General features: G+C 38.0%; 1 protein-coding gene across 3 annotated transcripts; it reads left to right on the top strand.

Moving 5' to 3' along the window:
* The first annotated feature begins 48 nt into the window (after window positions 1-48).
* On the top strand, window positions 49-16787 carry ilf3b (interleukin enhancer binding factor 3b). 3 transcript variants are annotated; one of them, XM_048187541.1, is made up of 18 exons: window positions 49-197; window positions 2699-2777; window positions 4473-4702; window positions 5678-5858; window positions 5952-6099; window positions 8536-8627; window positions 10335-10430; window positions 10925-11036; window positions 11250-11347; window positions 11456-11567; window positions 11685-11798; window positions 11893-12098; window positions 12349-12501; window positions 13367-13511; window positions 13662-13798; window positions 13887-14013; window positions 15512-15559; window positions 16104-16787. In XM_048187541.1, the coding sequence occupies exons 2-18, from the start codon at window positions 2775-2777 to the stop codon at window positions 16148-16150; spliced, it is 2049 nt and encodes a 682-aa protein (XP_048043498.1). In that variant the 5' UTR covers window positions 49-197; window positions 2699-2774; the 3' UTR covers window positions 16151-16787. The 3 variants fall into 3 exon arrangements, 1 of the variants encoding a protein (XP_048043498.1); XR_007184530.1 differs by lacking the exons at window positions 15512-15559; window positions 16104-16787 and having other exon boundaries at window positions 50-197; window positions 13367-13504; window positions 13654-13768; window positions 13887-13939; XR_007184529.1 differs by lacking the exons at window positions 15512-15559; window positions 16104-16787 and having other exon boundaries at window positions 50-197; window positions 13367-13504; window positions 13654-13798; window positions 13887-13939.
* Window positions 16788-20468: the final 3681 nt, after the last annotated feature.

The following is a 20468-nucleotide window of genomic DNA, read 5'->3' as shown; positions in this document are numbered from 1 at the left end:
GAAAGAAAGAAAGAAAGAAAGAAGTGTGATTTTGCAGTCGCTACTAGTTTGAATGACAAAACCACGCCCTCTCCATTCACGGGCCATCGGGTGATCCTATTGGTTAGCTGAGATCACGTGTGACTGGTACAGTTTAGCACACGCTGATTCCCTTCAGCGGCAGAACGGCGGACAGACGCATCTTTGTCGCGGCATTGGTGAGTAGATTAAAACATAAATATTCTTAAACATTTCATGGTTTAAAATGTTTTAAGTGCGAACATACCGACTTAGCACTTTTTATTTGATCTGAATGTGTTGTTTCAACACTTCTATGCAGTGGAAATGTATGCATTTTTTCAGGATACGGCTATGGCTAGCAGTTAGCAGGCTAACGTTAGGTCTTCGTGAGTTTTACAAAAACAGCGAGAACTGAACATTACCTGATGATTTTGCCTTATTTTTACGCCTGAATGAATAAAGTAGTCTTCTTTTTTGTCTCATTATCTAATTCAAAGAGCATTCTGACACAGTTAAATGGGTTTTTAGTAGTTTTGGGGGAGGGTCACGACCATTTTATCTCACTCGGTATCTCTGGCCGTGTCTCGAAACCAAATGCGTATCTTGACTAGAAAGCTCTTTTTGGCGTCAGTAGCCAGATTTTCGGTTAAAAACGTAAATTTTCCAGCAGGAATGCGATCTTAAAGACCAGTGGTTGTGTTAAATGGAGGTGGGTGTTTGAGCACGCCGGTGAACTGCTGTCCCCATTGTTTGGCTGCACTAAAATGGCCGCACATCTGTGATGTATACTGCGTTTCCCTTGTTTACTGGCACTGCCGTGTTACTTTTCATACAATTTCACTTTAACTTGCGAGTATGTTGAATATATAAGAGATATATTATGTTATTAGTTTTATTTTTTACTGGTCTGCTTTAGATTTTATAGTTTACGGGGGTAGTTTGGGCGTCAACAAGTGCCTGTTAGATACAACAGACAAATTATTTCAAATGAAAGTCTTTATAGCAATGAAGAAATATTATTTATTTTAAGTAGCACAGTAAAGTGATCGTATAAGTCTAATAATTACACATTTCTATTTCCCAATATTTATTCACATCAATTCTCATGTATTTTATAACACTGGTAATATTCTGGAGACAAGTCTCACTAAGTAGAGCAAAAGCTTTATATATATATATATATATTATATTATATTATATTATTTATTTATTTAATTCACACACACACAGGTTTTCAAACTGAGGCCTTGAGGGAGTGCTGGGGATCTGTGAAAATGTGATAACTTCATAGTGTAAAAAATCTATAAGATTTATAAATAAGATCTAAATTAATAATTTTATTAAAATAAATGCATAACTGCACAGCACTGAAGTGAATAAAAAAGTTACTAAATATTTTCCAAGTAATTTTTACTCATTTATAATACATTTTTACAGTATATTAAGACTTTATACATGAAAATACACTGCTGCCTATTTATATTTTAGATGTATTAGATCCAAATCTCAATAATGGGTAGAATATTTGTATTCTCAGTCATCAGTTTAGAAACAGCCCTGTGATGTGTGGCAGCAGCAGCGTGAAAACTCGGGAGAATGGCCAAGCAGACACAGATCAAGTGTGGTACAAAGCATTCTCTGATTTATTCAGGAAGAAGGGTCATATTTATAGACTTAGGTCAAACAACAATCTCCAGGATGGCTTGAGCATCCAATCATATGACTTAAGAATCAAACCTTACCATGTGTGGCATTTCAAGAAATATAATAAGAAAAGTATGTGCGTTAATGTGTTTTTTCAACTTCTGGTTATGTGTGAGGGTGTCAGTGTGTCCAAGGACTACTACTTCTTGTTTTGTCTAGGTAGGTACATGATGTGCACAATGGAAAAATCCCAAGACACAGAGAAAGTCAAAAAGTGAAGCCCAAGAAAAAATAAATTAGTTAACAAGATGGTAAATTTAGGATGGTTTTATTCCAGTAGTAATAGTCTAGTAGAAGTGGCAGACGTGAGATGATCTCACAATTAACAAGTGAACCGACAGACATTTACTGACCGTTCAAGGAGATCTGCTATGAATGACACACATTCTGCCCAGATTAAAAAGGTGAGAATGGCACTTGTGCATGTAGACAATTGCAGAAATGAGCTTCAGGATTCAGGAAATGCAAAAATCCCATTCTTTTGAGTTATAATGGCATCAGGAAATCATGTCGGTCAAGTGTTTTAAATGTATATCAGTTTTCAGTCTGGCAAATAAAAGGTGTTTACGGGTTAGTGTAGAGGAGGTCTCCTGCTTTCTGATCTGGTTGTGCTGCATCTCATGTGCTTCAGTGGTATTGAGTCACTGTCTCCATGGAGATCCAAATATGTGATGCTCCTGTGGTCTGTGAACATTGGGAAGGATGAACACAGAAGTATTATATGGTTAAGGCCTTGCTTTATGTGTATTCTGAAATCAGAATTGCTCCTACAGGGTTTGCACCTTATATCACTTTTGATTTATTTTTGTCTTTTAATGCTAACCGCCATGACAATAGCACTGTCTTGATATCGTGGAACTGCTGCTTGTGTTTAAAGTAAACATGACTAAATTTTGTACCACATTTTGATTGACACCATCTTTGAAAGAATTGTTTTGCCATGTTTCAACTGATTATGCATAGTGTACAGAAAATTGTTTGTTTTTCATTACAGACCAACTGGAGCAGCTTTTCTCTGCCACATATAGACCAACACTGCCAAACTGAAGAACTTCTTTGTCCCAGCCATTATGGTAAAGTATACGTGTTTCAATGCTGCTTCATTCTGAGAATGTGTGTCCGTTTGCTGACATGAAGTCTGTCGATAATTGCAAATTTCACAAAAGTTAATTAACGCTAAATAGTACTAATTAATGATACTAATTATATGCCAATAATCACAGAGCACAACCACACTAGTTATACTAATAATTACACTAATTAATTATATAGGAAATTGTAATGGTTTTTGTTCAGTGCAAGCATCAAGCTTGTTTATTAATGTTAAGAAGTGATAATAATGACTTTTTCAAATACATTACTGTTCAGAAGTTTGGGAACAGTTTGAAGTGTGTTTGAAAAGTCTCTTATGGTCACAAATGGTTCAATTATTGATAAAAAAAAATAGTAAGAACAGTTTTTTTGTGAAATATTATGATTTGTAATAACTTAAAACGTATACTTAAAAAAATAAATAAAAATAATAATAATTCTTGTGATCAAAGCTGAATTTTTACCACCATTACTCCAGTCTTCCATGTAACATGATCCTCATGTCTTGTTATTAGCAATGCTGAAAAGAGTTTAGCTGCACTTGGGCCAAACAGTTCTCTTTGCTTAACCTTTCAATTCTGGATATGGTTTCATTTTCCACTGTGAGGCTGATAACAGAGCCCTTTGGAAGGTTATTTACTAGAGATGCACCAATCGACCGGCCGGGGATCGGAATCGGTCAGTCTCGCGTTCTTCCGATTCCGAGCCAATCCGTTTTGTTACCAGCGGCACAGGCAATAACGCCAGCTGCGCGTTCTCGCTCTCTTCTCTCCGATGGCGAAGTGACACGCATCCACCTCCTCTCTCTCACTTGTCTCATTCACTCTGGTTAAATAGTGCTTGTATTGCTCATAATATTAGTCATTCCTGCAGGTTTCATCTTCACTCCAAAAGCGCGCGCGCCACTGATCTATATTAGTGGAACACACAAGTCTCAAACAGCTCGTGAGTCACACAAGTACCAAAACGAGTGGCTTGCTGCACTTAAATTGTCAAATACATACAAAATTATGGCCGTCTTGTCGATTATATTCAGTTAAACAGTAAATAATTGAGAAAGAGAACGCATGTTGTGTAACAGTATATTGGGTCCGTGCACAAACTCTTAAAGGGACAGCAGTCCAATATTCCTGCTGCTGTCTGTCATGTTAATCAAAGAACAAATGACAAAGAAAATTACTTTCTGCTCTTGACTGAATTAACTTAAATTGTAAGCATTAATCTGTATTTAATTTTTACAATGAAGACTATCCAGTGTTATTTTACATTTGATTACTTTAATTTCTGTATTTCTTACCTTAATATAAAAACCTGAAAAACTTAAGTTTCATAGCTCTTTATTATTTATTACTGACTTTTTACTAACAAAAATCACACTAACAAAAAAATTGGAATCGGCCAAGAAAATTGCAATCGGTGCATCTCTGTTATCCATCTTATTTTTAAACGCAGAAGTAAGGTGGGATAACCACGTTACGGAGGATAATGAAATATTTCTTTTTATTTGATTAATTTATGTCCCTCAAATAGCATGCTTAGCTAGCTAGAGAGAAACTGGTAGCCAGACAACAGACAATCCTGAGTTGCTACATCACTACACTATTCTATGAGCACAGTTCAGTATGGTTAGCCAGTATGTAATGTATACTTATGTTTTTCTCTTTGTTTCCATGAAGCCTCCTCCTCTTCGTCATCGTTCCATGCGCATCTTCGTGAATGATGACCGTCACGTGATGGCTAAGCACTCGGCCATCTATCCCACCCAGGAGGAGCTGGAGGGGGTGCAGAATATGGTGTCCCACACCGAACGTGCCCTCAAGGCTGTCTCTGATTGGCTGGACGAGCAGGAGAAAGGAAATACCAAAGGGAACACCATGGAGTCTGATGGAGATGGCGAGAAGGAGATGTGAGTGATCTGAAATTTTAATTTTGTCTTCTCTGTTCACTATGTAATTTTACTGCAACTACACTCTTAAAGGTTCTTTTTTGTCATTGATGGTTCCATGAGGAACTTTTAACATGCATGGAATCTTTCCACTGCACAAAAGGTTCTTTAAAATAAAAAAAGTTCTTTTAAATTTTTAAATGTTCTTCATGCTAAGAATTTTTTTTTTCTTTTAAGAACTGAAAATAGTTATTCTATGAATCTGCGTCTTTGAACAAATAGGGAGAGTCAGGGACTCACTGACTCATTCATAATTACAACCACTTTGTTACAGAATGGAAAGACTCTGAATGGCTCATTAAAGGGGGCCTTGATTATTTCACTTTTTTAACTTTAGTTAGTGTGTAATGTTGCTGTTTGAGCATAAACATTTGCAAAGTTCAATGCAAAGGGAGAGATTTTCTTTTACAGAAATTGCTTTTTAAAGACTACAACAAGCTTCTTTCCGGGTTGGTGACATCACAAACCCAAAATTAAAATAAACCCTGCCCCTGAGAACACACAACAAAGGGGGTGGTGCCATGTTGGGCTGCTTTAGAGAAGAGGAAGAGTTGTTGTAGTTGAGTGTTGTTACCATGCCGTCATTTTGCATCAGACTGCTTCACAAATGAGCAACAGCTCATTTGCATTTAAAGGGACACACTAATTTTAGTTTAATATTTAAAAGTATCACTTTGCTTTTACCATCATATTTCTCTATTGATTCTCTATTTTGTTTTTAAAACATTTTATTTTATAAAGGTGTATGTATATAAATGCACTGGAAAATTAATTTAAGTTGGAAAATATTGTCCCTTAATGGAAAATGTCTAAGTGGTAGAGAGGGGGCATGCAGAAAGATGTTAAATGCCCCAGGGGGTACGCGACTGTAAAATGTTTAGTTAGTTATTGGTGTGAGTTAGTATCTCTCATGTAACTCCATATTTTGTCCTCCAGTGAACCAAAGTCCATGGATCAGCCCACGCGTTCCCTGCGTGGAGTCATGCGTGTGGGGCTGGTAGCTAAAGGTCTTCTGCTGAAGGGAGATCTTGACCTGGAGCTCGTGCTGTTGTGCAAAGACAAACCCACCATCACCCTGCTGAAGAAAGTGTCTGAGAACCTCGCTGTGCAGCTTAAGGTATACCTGCATCTGTAATTTGAACATTTTAAACACTGTTTAAAAAGGCAGGATTGATAAATCACGCGTAAACCTCATTGATCTGTCCTGCAGCTTATCACAGAAGAAAAATATGATGTTAAACCGTGTATCCGTGATGCCACCATTGTCATCAAAAACTCCAAAGAGCCACCGCTGACCCTCACCATTCACCTGACTTCACCCCTTGTGAGGGAGGAGGCCGAGAAGCAGGCTGCTGGGGGTAGGTTTGAAATCACGTGTCTTATGGTTCCTCTAACCACCCCCACAACTCCAGAGACAGCAAATGCAGATGGGATGGACTCAGGCAGGGATATTGTTTATTGGGCCTTCAATGGAGCTTGGGGATATTGTGTACAGACTAGTCATGTAACACAGATTGTTATGTTTACTGCCACCTGAAGTCTCACAGTTCCATGCAGCATGATGTTAAAGTGTTGATGGCCCAATATACAGTAACATAAGTGATGGGTAAAGCTTTAAATAAGACCCAGTTCCCTATGAAGTCTTTAAAAGGAGAGTTTACTGAAGGCTTACTGAGAATTAAGAAACAAAATCACAAACCTTGTTGTTTGCATGTGTTCATATAATGGAGAAGAAATGGAACGGTTTGCATTGCAGCAAAAATGAGAAGCAGAAGATTGTCGAGCTCTGGTTTGTTCGCCAGGTCTTGTTGACAGAGCCTTTCTCAAAGAGGCTGGACGGAGGGCAGGAGGGTTATAGATAATGCTAGACATTAGGACACAATGTAACGAATAGATTAGACTCCATTAAAAATACAGCGAGATAATGTATGGTCACAGTATCTCAACGCATCTGTGGTTAAGCAACCTTTTAAGTCAAGTAAAGAGCTTTTTCAGGGCTAGAGTGTTGGATAGGGTAAATACAGAAACTTGTTTCGGTGAGAGAAACAATTGACCTTTCGCTAAACCCTGCATTGTAATCCTATCTTGGCAGCTTTTGCCGTTCTCCATTTTATCAGACAAATTTCTGGTCTGTTTGCATAAATTCTGTAGATTTTATTTAAATAAATTGACAAGTGCAGTGCACTTGCTTTTTCCCCCAAATGAAAACCTAAAAAATTAGTAGTAATGCCTACATTTGTTACTGGGTTAATTATTGTTAATAACTGTATGCCATGTTATTTATCTATTCTTGTCGTTATAGAGACGTTAGAAACAGTTTAGTTGTCCTATAGTCACTTTTAAAAAAGCTTTTCCCTATTCTTTTGACTTTCTGTTGTATTTTACTGTAATTTAAGTGTCTTTAAAGACAAAATAATGACGGATAATAATGCTTTGCAGTGTCACAGTCCATGTAAATCCATAATATGCAATCAAGTTGTACCACTTTTTGAGCAAATTTTACTAAAAAAAAATAACACGACGCAAATCCCTAGTTGGTTCTTTCGAATCTCAGGTGACGGGGCTTAGCAAAAGGTCAATTGAGAGCAAACTTGAGGCTGAACTTAAAGCCTAGCCCTATCTGTGACCCCATGGTTAGTGACGCCTGCCTTTGACCATCACAAGCCATCAGTTTTGCTGCAGTGTGGACTCGTTTTGATCATACCTCTTGTGTATCTGACTACTGCTGCCTGTGGTTCAAAATCTGATTCTCTCTGTCAAGCCTTCTAGTTTGTCAATTTTAGGGACGCTGGACCTTTGACCAACTGGACGCTCTCTGTCTCGGAAGGGGCAAGGCAGTGCACCCAGAAAAAAAAAAACAAGGGGGCGAGGGGGAGGGGTTCCCCCATGTCACACCAACGCACAAATGACCTCAGATCTCACTGATACATATTTAGCCAGATAAGAACCTCCCTATAACATTCTCTCACTGCACCTTCATGCCTCAAAATACAGCTGCAGGGATTCTGTTCTAAATCATAGTGAGCTGCCTACCTAGACGCCACCTATAGGTTAAGACTGTTTCAGTCAGTTGGCAGAAAATTGTTGCCAAACTCTTTTTTTTTTTTTTTTTTTTTTTTTTTTTGGTTAAGTTGTGCTTTGATGCTTATGCGTGCTTTTTAACAAATGCTTTTATCCAGAGCGATATGATGGTTTTATGATGAGCTCAGGTAAAAATTATTTAAAATGTGATTCATTCATTCACAGAAAGTGTAATTTTATGCAAAAGTGTCTTTTGAAATGGTTCCATCTAATTGAAATAGAATATTTTATGTGATATTTCTGTGTACTGTATATGTTTGTACTTGCACATATTCGAATAAACTAGGATGTTTATATGCATGCAAAATAATTTGATTGAAATAATTTCTAGCCTACTAATCTAAATGCTTTTTGGCCTTGTATGTAAAAGATATTTAAAATGATTATGCTTTTATAAAAAGGCTAATTCAAAGTCGCATTGCATGTATTTGTGTTGAAAATAAGGTAGGAAACGACTAAATTAATCCATTTTATTGTCAAAGTGTAGCCTCACTTGGATTTGGAACAGAGCCGTATGCTCCGCCCACTTGTAGGTTTCTGTCCTTGCTGATGTGTGTTAGCACAGGAAGGGTTGCTTCTGTTTGGGGGGGTTCCCCCTCCTCTCCCCTCCACTGCCTTTGGTAGGGGTCATCTGCCTCCTCCCCCCCTGGCCGTGAGACAGAAAAACCCCTTGGTCAAACTGTACCTTGTCTTCTTATTCCACCTGCCAATAGAAACGCTATCAGTCAACGATCCCCCGGATGTACTGGACAGGCAGAAATGCCTGACTGCCTTGGCGTCCCTCCGCCACGCCAAGTGGTTCCAGGTTTGCATCTTGTCTTTATTTGTCTTCTAGTAGTTGAGTTTTTTTATTTTAAATTTTGTATCTGTGTTATCCTTATTTCATGCTGTATTTTTTCAGTTGTTTGTGTGGATTTTATTTCAGTGTATCTGTGTAGATTTAATTTGTGGGAGTGTATTTGCCTCTGGTAAAATGTCATATTCTTGCTGGATGGGTTTGAATTGCGTTGCCAAGGACATCTTTGACAATGCTGTCTGACCTCTGCCTGGCTAATTTAACTAAGTTTATTATCACATCGATAAACTGTTTATTACCTTTTTGACATGTCATCAACTGCCACTTTTACAGTCCAGTTTAATACTTCATGTTTTTGAACGCCTTAATTTTAAGTGTAAATATTTTAATGCAAATGTCAGGTGCAATATTTCTGAAGCCAGACGTACCGTTTGACACACTTGACTTGTTGGAACCATGTAGTTGTAGAATATTTTTCCCAATGTCTTCCGATTTTTCCTTAAAGGAATGTTCTGGGTTTAATGCATCAGCATTTTTTGCATAATATTGATTGCCACAGTTAATTTTAGACAACTTTTAGTGTTATATTGAAATGCAGGCAGGAAGCAAACATTAAAATGCCCCACTTTTCAAAAGTAAAGCCATGACACTTGTGCAAAGTTATATCCAGTATTTCAACTCTTGTCCATGATGTAAAGCCTGCAAAACCTGTAGCTTTTGCTACATGCAATCATTTGCATTGCAATAATTTTGCAATGCAAATCAGAAAGGGGGAAATAATAATAAAAATAAGCAGCACAAAAACTTTTTGCAACATAGATGATAAATAATTGCAAGAATAATATAACAAAAACAGGAAGGAAATTTATTTTTTGAAATATTAACATAGAAAAGTTATTTTAAATTTTAATAGTATTACTTCACAGTATTGAGCATAAGAGACTTATTTCAAAAACATGAACAAATCTTATTGACCCCCAAACTTTTGTATGCTAGTGTAAATGTTTCTATAATGCACTAGATAACCAAAAGTAAATAGTAGTTACACCGCCAAAGTGTCAGATTTTTATCAATTTTATAGATCATATAATAAACAGTGATTTGTGATATGCTATTTTCCCTTTTCTAAACAAACTGAGGTGTTGTTTATGCCCCAAATGCTGCCTGCAAAACATTTATTGAACTTAGAACATTATTATAAGTAAGATTTAAATCTCACCTTGTTTTGGCTTTTCAGCTTTTGTCATGCCAAAAAAGGAATATTGCACCTTTTCCACCATTTTAGTGTATTCATGCTTTCATTGATGCCCTGCAGTGCTTTAAAAATGCAGCTGCATTTCCCAGATTTAATCCAGATCTTGTATCCTCTAGCACATTCTCGCTTGTATCAACTCATGATATTTAATATGCAATCAGAAGGCTAGCCACAAACACAAGCTCTGTTGTGTTCCTCATCTCTTGAGCATGACGTATTTAATCCTGCTCTCTTAATATCTGTCATATATGTAGCTTCTCAACTGAGTAATATGCTTTTTTTTTTGTCGTACTACTTAATCATTTTCCGCCCTCTTTACATTGTTAATGCTTATCGACACATTATTCAGTATCGGCAAATCTCACCCCTTTTGTTTGTTTGTTTTTATTGCTTTGGTGTTGTGCCACATTGATTCCATGAGATAAACCGGTGGATTGTATCCCTCCTGCTTTTGTCTCTAGGCCAGGGCTAATGGGCTCCGCTCCTGTGTGATCGTCATCCGCATCCTTAGGGACCTTTGTGCTCGTGTTCCCACCTGGGCCCCTCTCCGAGGATGGGTAAGTACGAAAACAACACGAGAAAATAGGGGCGGCCACTGTTTGAATTGTAGTATAAGCTGGTGTAAATTTATGTATTTCCATTGAGGTGCAAAACAGCGCTGCATAATAGTACATGGGTGTTCATTGTAATCAGACTGCGGTTGCATACAAAATCGCATACTCTGCTGAGTAGATACTTGTTTTGAATAAGTAACTGCTTCATGACCACTAAAAAAGTATATTTTATATAGAATGAGTGTGTGTAGTATGAATGTAATCCGAACATACTACATTCACGATGTCATTATCATGTGACCTACCAGCATCAGTTACGTCGCTTCACTGTCATTCACAAAAGGAGGAAAAAAGTTAATTCTCTTTCAGTATTTAAAATCATTTTTCAATGAAAATGTATGTTATAAGCGTTGGTCTTTTTTCCTGTTAATTCTTTCTTGATGTGAATGATTTCATATATGTTGGCATCCATGTAATGCAGCTCTTGTTTCTTGAAGCCCTTAGAACTGCTGTGCGAGAAGGCCATTGGCACTGGGAATCGGCCAATGGGAGCAGGAGAAGCTCTCCGCAGAGTTCTGGAGTGTCTCGCATCTGGAATCCTCATGGCTGGTGAGTCATTGCCACCTTTGACATCTAAAATAGATTACAAAAACTCTGTCTGCCAGCATATGACAGTAATATAGTATCAGAGACCATTTTGAGTGCATTCAATCCCTTTAGCCGTAACTGTATTTGCAATATAGTGCACTTTAGAAATTTACCAGTTACTGTTGTGTCGTATTGACCAATCAGCATTATGAATGTGGATCTATCTGCTTTCAGATGGTTCAGGCATTTGTGACCCTTGTGAAAAGGAACCAACAGATGCCATCAGTCACATGGATCGCCAGCAGCGGGAGGACATTACTCAGAGTGCTCAGGTTTGTCCACAAATTACTTAGTTTCTTTTTTATTACATTTTTGCATTTGTTTGTTTAAAGATCTTATTGGAGCACTATGAGTGACGTTGTCGTTTTTTTGATTGACAGCATGCCTTAAGGCTTTCAGCTTTTGGACAGCTGCACAAAGTGCTCGGTATGGATCCGCTTCCTTCAAAAATGCCCAGAAAGCCGCGGAGTGAGACTCCTATTGACTACACAGGTAAGATGGAGTGGCTGTGGATGTTTTTCATTACTTGATGGATGGGTTTTGTGTAGCAAAGCATCCATCCTTTTTGCGGGAGAAACTTGACTTCCTTTTTTTGTCTTATCTGCATAGTTCAAATCCCACCCAGCACAACCTATGTTCCTCCAATGAAACGCCCCATGGAGGAGGAGGAGTCTACTGATGAGAAGAATCCAAACAAGAAGAAGAAGAAATTGCAGAAGAAATGTAAATGTAAATATTCTTCATATGTTCATAATTCGCTTGTAGTGGAGATTTGCACACGTTGCACAAAAAAAACAACTTGTTTTTTGCCGTTCAGCTCCAGAGGAGAAGGCAGAGCCGCCACAGGCCATGAATGCCCTGATGCGTCTGAACCAGCTGAAGCCAGGTCTACAGTACAAACTCATCTCTCAGACCGGACCCGTCCATGTGCCGGTGTTCACCATGGCCGTAGAAGTGGACGGGAAGAACTTTGAAGCTTCTGGTCCCTCCAAACGCACTGCTAAACTGCATGTCGCTGTCAAAGTAAGAAACATTGATATGGAAGGATCAATTATTTGACTTTTTTTTTTTTTTTTTTTTCATAAAAGCTGCAGAATCAAAATTGACCCGATTTAATTTCTTAATGATTCAGAATCTTTAAAATGTAATAATGACTTTCCTTTTCAACATATTCATTTCTGATGTTGAATTTTTTAAATGTTTAATATTTGTAGATTTTGTCTGTGAATTTTTGTAGCCGTAGTAGAAACTGAATTTTAATTTCTTCTCCTAGGTCTTGCAAGATATGGGTCTGCCAACTGGAGTAGAGCAAAAAGGAGCTGAACAGGTCAAACAGGACGAGCCAGTGACCACACAGGAGACTTTGCCCCCAGTGACCCAAATGGAGCCAGAAACGGCGCCAACCTCAGACAGCCCCACTGACGAGGTATTTAAGATCATCTTTATAACATGAATCCAGATAGTGGCTTGTAAGGCACAAATTTGTAATTACTACAGATTGCGCTATATTTTAATTGTAGAAAATAATGCTCAACCTAATAATGATCAAGCAATTTTATACCATGGTCTGTCTGAGTACTAGATTCTGATTGGCTGGAAGGTGTGCAATAAAACCGTTAAATTGCACAGGTAGTTCCAAGTTTTAAGCGTTTTCATTGAAGCACACAAACATCCCTCGCTCGGAGATCGCGCTGCACACGCAGAAACATTCAGGAGCACAGAAACTTACCGACACTGCCCTGTGACTTTATTAATAAAATAGCTTTGTGTCTGATTTATAAAAGAGATCTGTGTCTGATTTAAAGCGGACATAATTCTTGATCTAATAAGCCGTAACTGATGAAAATAACTGCCATTTTTACACTTCCGGTCAAATGTCGCAAATATAATGCCGCAAACATCAATAACGGCTTTAAGTTGTCAGTGCTGGCAAATGACCATGGTATAAGCTGGGATAATCCACGGCTAGCTGTGCATTAACTTATTTCTTTGCCTCGACGTCATGCATTAAAATCGTTTAATGCACAGCTAGCCGTTGATTATCCCATATTTATAGTGCAATAAAATAAAGAGAAATATAAATAAAATTACTTAAAATACAATTAATTAAAAATAATTTAATTTAAATAATATATTAAATTGATCATAAATGAAATTAATCAAACGAGCAAATTATATCAGACATTTAGTCCCACCTTTCAATATACATACGCTATCGTTCACAAGTTTGGGGTTGTTGTGTGTGGTGTTATTCAGTCTTAAAAGAGCTTATTTCTCATTTGCTCTTTCAGAGCGCTCGGCAGCAGGGACCCATCCTTACCAAACATGGAAAGAACCCTGTCATGGAGCTCAACGAAAAACGCAGAGGACTGAAGTACGAGCTTATCTCTGAGACCGGTGGAAGTCACGACAAACGCTTCGTCATGGAGGTGAGGACATGTTGTCAGAGATGCATTTCCAGTTTACCTATTACGTCCTTCCTAAGGTCGAATTCACATCACAAATTTCTCATCATGTTATTCCAGACAGATAAAATAATAATGGCTGCTGCTTTTCTGTTTTTCATTCCTGCCTCCAGGTGGAGATTCGACGGACAGAAGTTTCAGGGTACCGGATCCAATAAGAAGGTGGCGAAGGCCTACGCAGCTCTGGCAGCGCTGGAGAAGCTTTTCCCAGAAGGCTCCAACTTAGAGGCAAATAAGAAAAAGAAAATGGCTCCGATGGTACATCGGTTTTTCGCTGTTTTCAGTGAAATTTTGAAATCTCCACTTAATGTATTCTGTGTTTAATGCTCTGATTTGTTAACTTCAGCATCCCACTGGGTTTGGGATGGTGAGTGGGCCGCCTGCTGACATGATGGCCGGCCCCAGGGGCAGAGGAAGAGGACGCGGCAGGGGCCGAGGCCGGGGATTTAACAATGGTGGAGGATTCAATCAAGGTATACTAGTGCTATCTGCAAGCATCACTTTTTGTGTTAAAGATTTGGACAAACCTTAAACATAAGAGACCCAGTGTAGCAGAATTGCAACAATACCTAACTTTTTTTTTTTTGTCCGTGCATCGCCTGTCAATGATATCATACCTGCGTTACCCTCGATTTCCGGTTTTATTTTGTACAAACCATGGAAACACCAGAGACACTTTAATATATTATTTTATTAGACAAGGGAACAACTGTTTGGATACATTCATCGACAGAAAACTAATGTTATATAGCTCAACACAGTAATTCTTATTTTAAATCACGTTTTCTTGATTTACAGCGAGTGCCATGTTTTACCATGACTAATATCGATCTAGCTTACTGCAGTGTGCAACAAGTGTCACGTAGCTGCTGAGCAAACACGCAACAGTAATGTTATAACTTTTTCAACACACAAATGTGTCTAATATGATAAACAGTGCTGTTACACCTCATCATATGCTTGACCAAAAGAAGCGTAAGCAGCGACTGTGGCATAATAAAATCTCCGCTGCTCTTGAGTCGTGTGTTGCTTTTGTTTCTAATTAGCAATCGCTCCAGCGGTCTCGTTCAGCTCCAACATCACTCGGCCTGCTCTGCTTCAAACTACAGTAACGTTAATAATCTCGTCCATGAACATGATTTCTGCCCAAGCCCCATCAGATTCTTTTCTACCAGCTGTGAGGTGTAGACGTCAACTCCCATAAATCCGTGCTCAATCTCGGCGTCATCCAGTTACACCTTTGTTTTGAATAGGCGACCTCTAGCAGCGAAAAACTACATGGTGTGCCTTTAACACTTTTGGGACACATTTATCTATTAACGGTATTTGTCATATATGTTCTGTGACGTAAAAAGGTTTACGTGCCCTGAAATTTTGAACTTGCATAAATTTGAGACCGTTTGCAGAAATGCAGGCTGGGCCTTTTTTGTTTCTCACACAATGGAGCTTACTCAATAAATTGTTAAAAAAAAAGACAATGTTTAGTCATTGTCTTATTGATGACTTTTTTTGTTGTTGTTATTGTTTAGTGCTATTGAATTTAATGAGTTTCATTGTGAATCTTTTGATAAAACTATTTTATAACATTTAAATAGACAAATAGTGAGATTTCTAAACATTTCATGATTGGTTGAAATTATTTTTCAAATACATTTGTGTTAAATTGAGTTTTAGAACTTAAAACCATCACTTAGCTTATTAAAAATTAGTGGTGAAATTTTACAACCTTAAATGCCCAGCGTTGTGATTTTGCAAGGTTTTTACAAATTATACCCCAATTTAAATTTTGCCTAAACGACATGTTTTTTTGTAACACATGGCTTCCTAAAGACAAGTAAAAAAACGCATCATGAATATCAATGCTTGTCTCTGGTCTACTCAACACCCATCCTGCACCATTTGTGCTACAAACAAAAGTCCTGTTGACTTGCATATGAACATATTCTTATACATATTCTTGTCCCCTTTCAGGTGGATATGGGACGTATGGATATGGCGGCAATAACAACTCTGGCTACAGTGAGTATTTTCCTGTTTCTCACTGGGACCATTGATTTTTACTCTTTAACTTTCATTTAATACCCAATTGTCTTTATTTATTAACTTGTTTTTAACTCTAAGACTTGCATTTATGGCATAAGTTATTGCCATTTTAATTTCTTCAGTAATTTTTGAATTCCTCTCAAGAAATCTGTGCACTTAGCTCTGGATGTTGTTTTTAGGACATTTTTGATGATGTCTTTTAGTTTATGTAGGTGTCCTCTATTGTATGTTCCTCTTGATTTTACATTTCTCTGCTTTGTTGTGCCATGGGACGCAAACTTTCCTCGGCGAAAATCGAGAAATGTTCCCAACATGCCAACGCCACTCTTTCTGAGGAAAGACCTTCTTGAGGGTGACCGGAGCAGAGAAATCTAAAAAAAAAAAAAAAAAAAAGCACAGAAAACTATCTTTGACCTTTATGATAACTGATTGACATCATATGCCTAGTGACTTTTGTCATGGCATGCCGAACACAGAAGACATCTAATTCTGTGCTTCTCTGCTCTGTCTCACCCTTTAGGTGACTTTGTCTCAGACTCCTATGGCTACCACGAGTTTGCGACATAAACCGCCCAAAGTTTTCAATAAGCACACAAACGTGAAATGAAAGATAGAGACCGAGGGGGAAAAACACTGGTTACCCACATTATGAACTCGTTTCCTTGTGATGTATCGCCCACAATCTCACCTCAAAAAACCTGCACCCACCGATCAACTAACACTGTGGATGTGAACGGGAGTTTCTGCCTACAGTTGCTATGGAAAGACGTTCTGTCATATCATTTGTGCCACAATCAGCACATTTGAGTAGTCTGATTGGCTGACGGATGGTCACAAAAGTAGCGGACTGACATTTCATATTAACTGTACCTTCACTGCAGCTCTGAATCACTGTATAAGCCTTTTTTTGCCTAGAGTTTAGATGTTTTTCCTGGAATGATGTTCCCGATGGATTTTTAATGGTCACTTCCATACATTGCCATGGTTTTTAATGTTTTTTTTTTTTAAGTTTATTTATTTTTTTTAACTGTGGCGAATGCCATTGTTTGTGAAGAACGAGTTTGAGTAGGCACAGATTTTTAATATCAGATTACCAATTCTGTGAACCATTGAACAAACGGGCTATATTTGCTGCATTTTTGTTTTTAAATGGATGTTTGTGGATTACTTTATTTTTTGCAATAAATTTGAGTTACTTTACAAACCTGTGATATCTATGTAAAGTTGTTGTTTTTTTTGTTTTGTTTTTATATTTCTTGAAAAATAGATTTGCATTAGGTTTAGGGATGTTTTTATGTATGTGTGTGTGCTTTTGTGGGAAGTTTTAGGTGGTATTCTGATTGAAACCATTTTCATTCTTTCAAAAATTGACAAAGAGCCTCCATTCAATCCAAAAAATCTTTATACGCATACAAACAAATCCAGTATTTATTGCTGCAGTTGTTTTCAAACCACTCATAACAAGTTTTAGAAAACAAAATTAGTGCACAGCTGTGTAGACTTTTTAAGCGTGCAGAGCGTTCTTCGACACTGCAACGTCGGGAAATGAGATCACAGGCTGTGATGAATTAGTCTTCTACCGGTCATCCGTCGTCATGTGATACAAATTCACAGGCCAGAATTTAGCAAACTTTAGCCACGCTAAAGTTGCACATCAGGCTGCACATGCTACACACAGCCTATGGCATAATTTCGACGCTGAAGTATAAATCAACCTTTAGTCCGCTGATGTAGGACTGTGCATGACTTTCCAGTTCCCACTCTGGATTTCGTCCTCCGCATATATGCTTAATAAAGCCTGAACCTCGTTGTCGGTCCATCATATTTTTTTTTTTTAAACTCTGTTGATTCGAATAGCAAACAACTCTTACTGCACACACCGCAACAGACTTTTGAAAATGGTGGTTTGAATAAAATGCTGCGTGAACTCAACCAATCAGCATGTTCAGCGCCCAAGTCCCACCTCCCAAAAGTTCCTGAACTTTGAAAAAGTACTACCTCGTGAGCAGGGACTTTCTGAGCGGGACATTTTTTTTACCCAGAACTTTTAGACCCTGCTTCCTGCAGTCGAAACAGCTTTTGTAACAGTGAAATGTGAAACAATTTTGCATGAGCTTGCATTTTCTGGTCATTTGCATGCATTTGAATGGAAAGTAAAGTACAATGTGACCTTTCCATTACTATAGAGAATGCAGAATAGTCTGGTTGTATTGAACCTCCATTCATCATCCATTTAAACATGAGTTAATGATCTAAGTGTTTCATTTTTGTTAACGTTAAATTAAACACGACCCTGTATGGATGTATGTTTTATACAAAGTTGCATTTTACAGCAATATGTTTTTAACCTAAACTTAAAAACCCAATAATATGATTCTGTATAAGTCTTCAGATTGGAACTGAATTACAATGAATTGCCCTCTGAGCAGTCTGTTAAACTTTACTGTATTATTTCGCTTCAGATTTCTATAATAACGGAGGGTCTAATGGTGGATCGGTGTCCTCAGGTCCTGGAGCGTCAGGTCCAGGCACAAACACGCCCTCTGGTGGAGCAGCAGGGGGCGGCGGTTTTGGCTCGTATTACCAGAGTGACGGCGGCTACTCCTCCCCTACCGGAACCCCCAAACCGCCTGTTAAGAAGCCGCCAATGCACCAAAACAACAAGCCTCAAGGGCCCGGAGTGGGCCAAGGGGGTTCCTTCGGTCAGTACGGCCAGGGCTTCGGTCAGAAGAAGAACTTCGGCCAGGCTCAAGGTGGAGGAGGAGGAGGTGGAAACTTCAACTACAGCACTGCTTATCCCTCACAGGTGACCGGAGGACAGGATTACAGCTATGAAGGTGATGAAAACATTGTGATTTATGCTCCCTTCACATGCTATCGTAAATACGAGCTTCCTAGTTGGAAATTGGACATGAATGCACTACCAAGTCTGGGAAACTCTTAAGATCATTTTGATGCCCGAGTTAGGTGTGCCATAATGGCAGAGAGGAGAACAATTGCTGCTGCGCCTTGTCTTATCGTTAAAGTAGTGTATATATTTACATATTTGAATAACTATTTGAAACACATTGAAATAAATGTCAGCAAGCTGACTATCTACATAGTGTGGTGAATTATATAGTTGTCAGTGACAGGGATGTTACATTTTATTAAAAATCATGCTAGCAAAGTGTTAAAACATGCTTGCAATATGCAAACTCGTGGTAGAAATGTGCTAAAACATGTTAATTACTGCTTGCAATGTCTTTCTCTGTTTCGCTTTCCACTTTACTGAATTTAAAGCTTATAAAACTTTCAAACGTTCATTTGGCTTTGTCAAGCCAACATCAGAGTCTGTCCCAATGAACTTTTCTCATCTGGTTAAAAATTAAATATCTTAAATACATTTTGGCTTTAATAAGATTTCCCCAAGAAATATGCAAGAATAAACCTGGTGTCCTCCATGATCCGTATTCTTTCTGACAGCAAAGCATTTGAACGCGACAAGTTCGAAATTACACCTTCATAAGTGGGAAGTAGGAAATTTCCGATAGCTCGTGAAGGCAGCGTTAGTGAGTCTTAAGGTAAAATTTGGGGTGTTTTACTATGTTTCTTAAATTCTGATTGGTCTGTCTTATAGGTTACAACCAGTCAAACTACAACTCACAGGGCGGAGCCAACCAGAATTTTGGCGGTAACTCCGCCTCCTTCAACAGCGGACCAGTAGGATACGGCCGGGGCGATCCCAATATGAACTACCAGTATCGATAAACCTGCCTTCCTGTGTGCGGTCCTGCACCATCACTTCCAAACAAGGAGCATCATCCTTTTTGATTCTATCGTTCTTGATTTTTGGTTTCTGTCACCAACACCTGAACTAAAACAAAATAGTGGTCTCTAAACTTTGTGCAAAATAGTGTATTTCCATGTTTCTTTTGAAGTATGTGTATTTTTACTTTAGTTTAGTTACTTTAAATCTGTGAACTCCCCCAAACTACTGCCCTCTTGAGGGACATACGAAATAAACCCAAAGCGGCGCATGCGAGGACCTGATATTTAACATGCAGTGATGGGACACGCAGTCCTTGAGTGATTTTAACCATTCAGACATGTATAAAGATGCATCTCAAGCTGTAAATCATTAGTTTTATGACTTTTTTTTTTTTCTCTCCTCTGTTTGGCCAGCTACATTTCATGGTTTTGCCTGTAAAAAATAGGCTTTTCTTTTAAATTATGAATGCACATGTGACATTGTTTTAAATGGTTACGTGATTGTGAAAGTTGTGACGTGTCGGGTCGTTGTAGCTTTTGGCTGTTTTGGGTGGGGGACCTTTATTTTTCCGGACATTGTTTAAAGAATGTGTGGTGTTTGTAATAAAGGATTTTATTTTGGAGGATATCTGATTTCTGTGGTGTTTTTGAATGCACTTCTCCAGGTATTTGGGTTACACCTGTATTTGCCTAATGTATACTTTTGGGTCCAAAATTCACATTGAAATCTGCTGTTCAAAATGTAAGTAATCTAAACCTAAAAATAAAGTTTTAGGGCATAACTTTAACTTAAGGATATAACAGAATATTTTAATAAAGTTTTGGACCCCATGATTGAAAACTGATAAAATATTTTCATTTTCATTCTCAAAAGTGTGATTAAGTGTAGAGCCACTCTAAATATACAGAACATTATTAATGTTGTTAGGAGTGAAAACGGGTAATTATTATGTAAATGTGTTATGTTCAAAGGTTTAATAATAAATACAAAGCTGCTCTATATATATATATATATATATATATATATATGTAAAAAAAAAAAAAAAATATATATATATATACACACACACACACACACTAGATATGTGTGTGTGTGTGTGTGTGTGTGTGTGTGTGTGTGTGTGTGTGTGTGTGT

Source organism: Megalobrama amblycephala, linkage group LG1 (genome assembly GCF_018812025.1).
Source record: "Megalobrama amblycephala isolate DHTTF-2021 linkage group LG1, ASM1881202v1, whole genome shotgun sequence".
Classification (NCBI taxonomy): domain Eukaryota; kingdom Metazoa; phylum Chordata; class Actinopteri; order Cypriniformes; family Xenocyprididae; genus Megalobrama; species Megalobrama amblycephala.
This window is presented reverse-complemented; position numbering and strand designations above follow the sequence as displayed.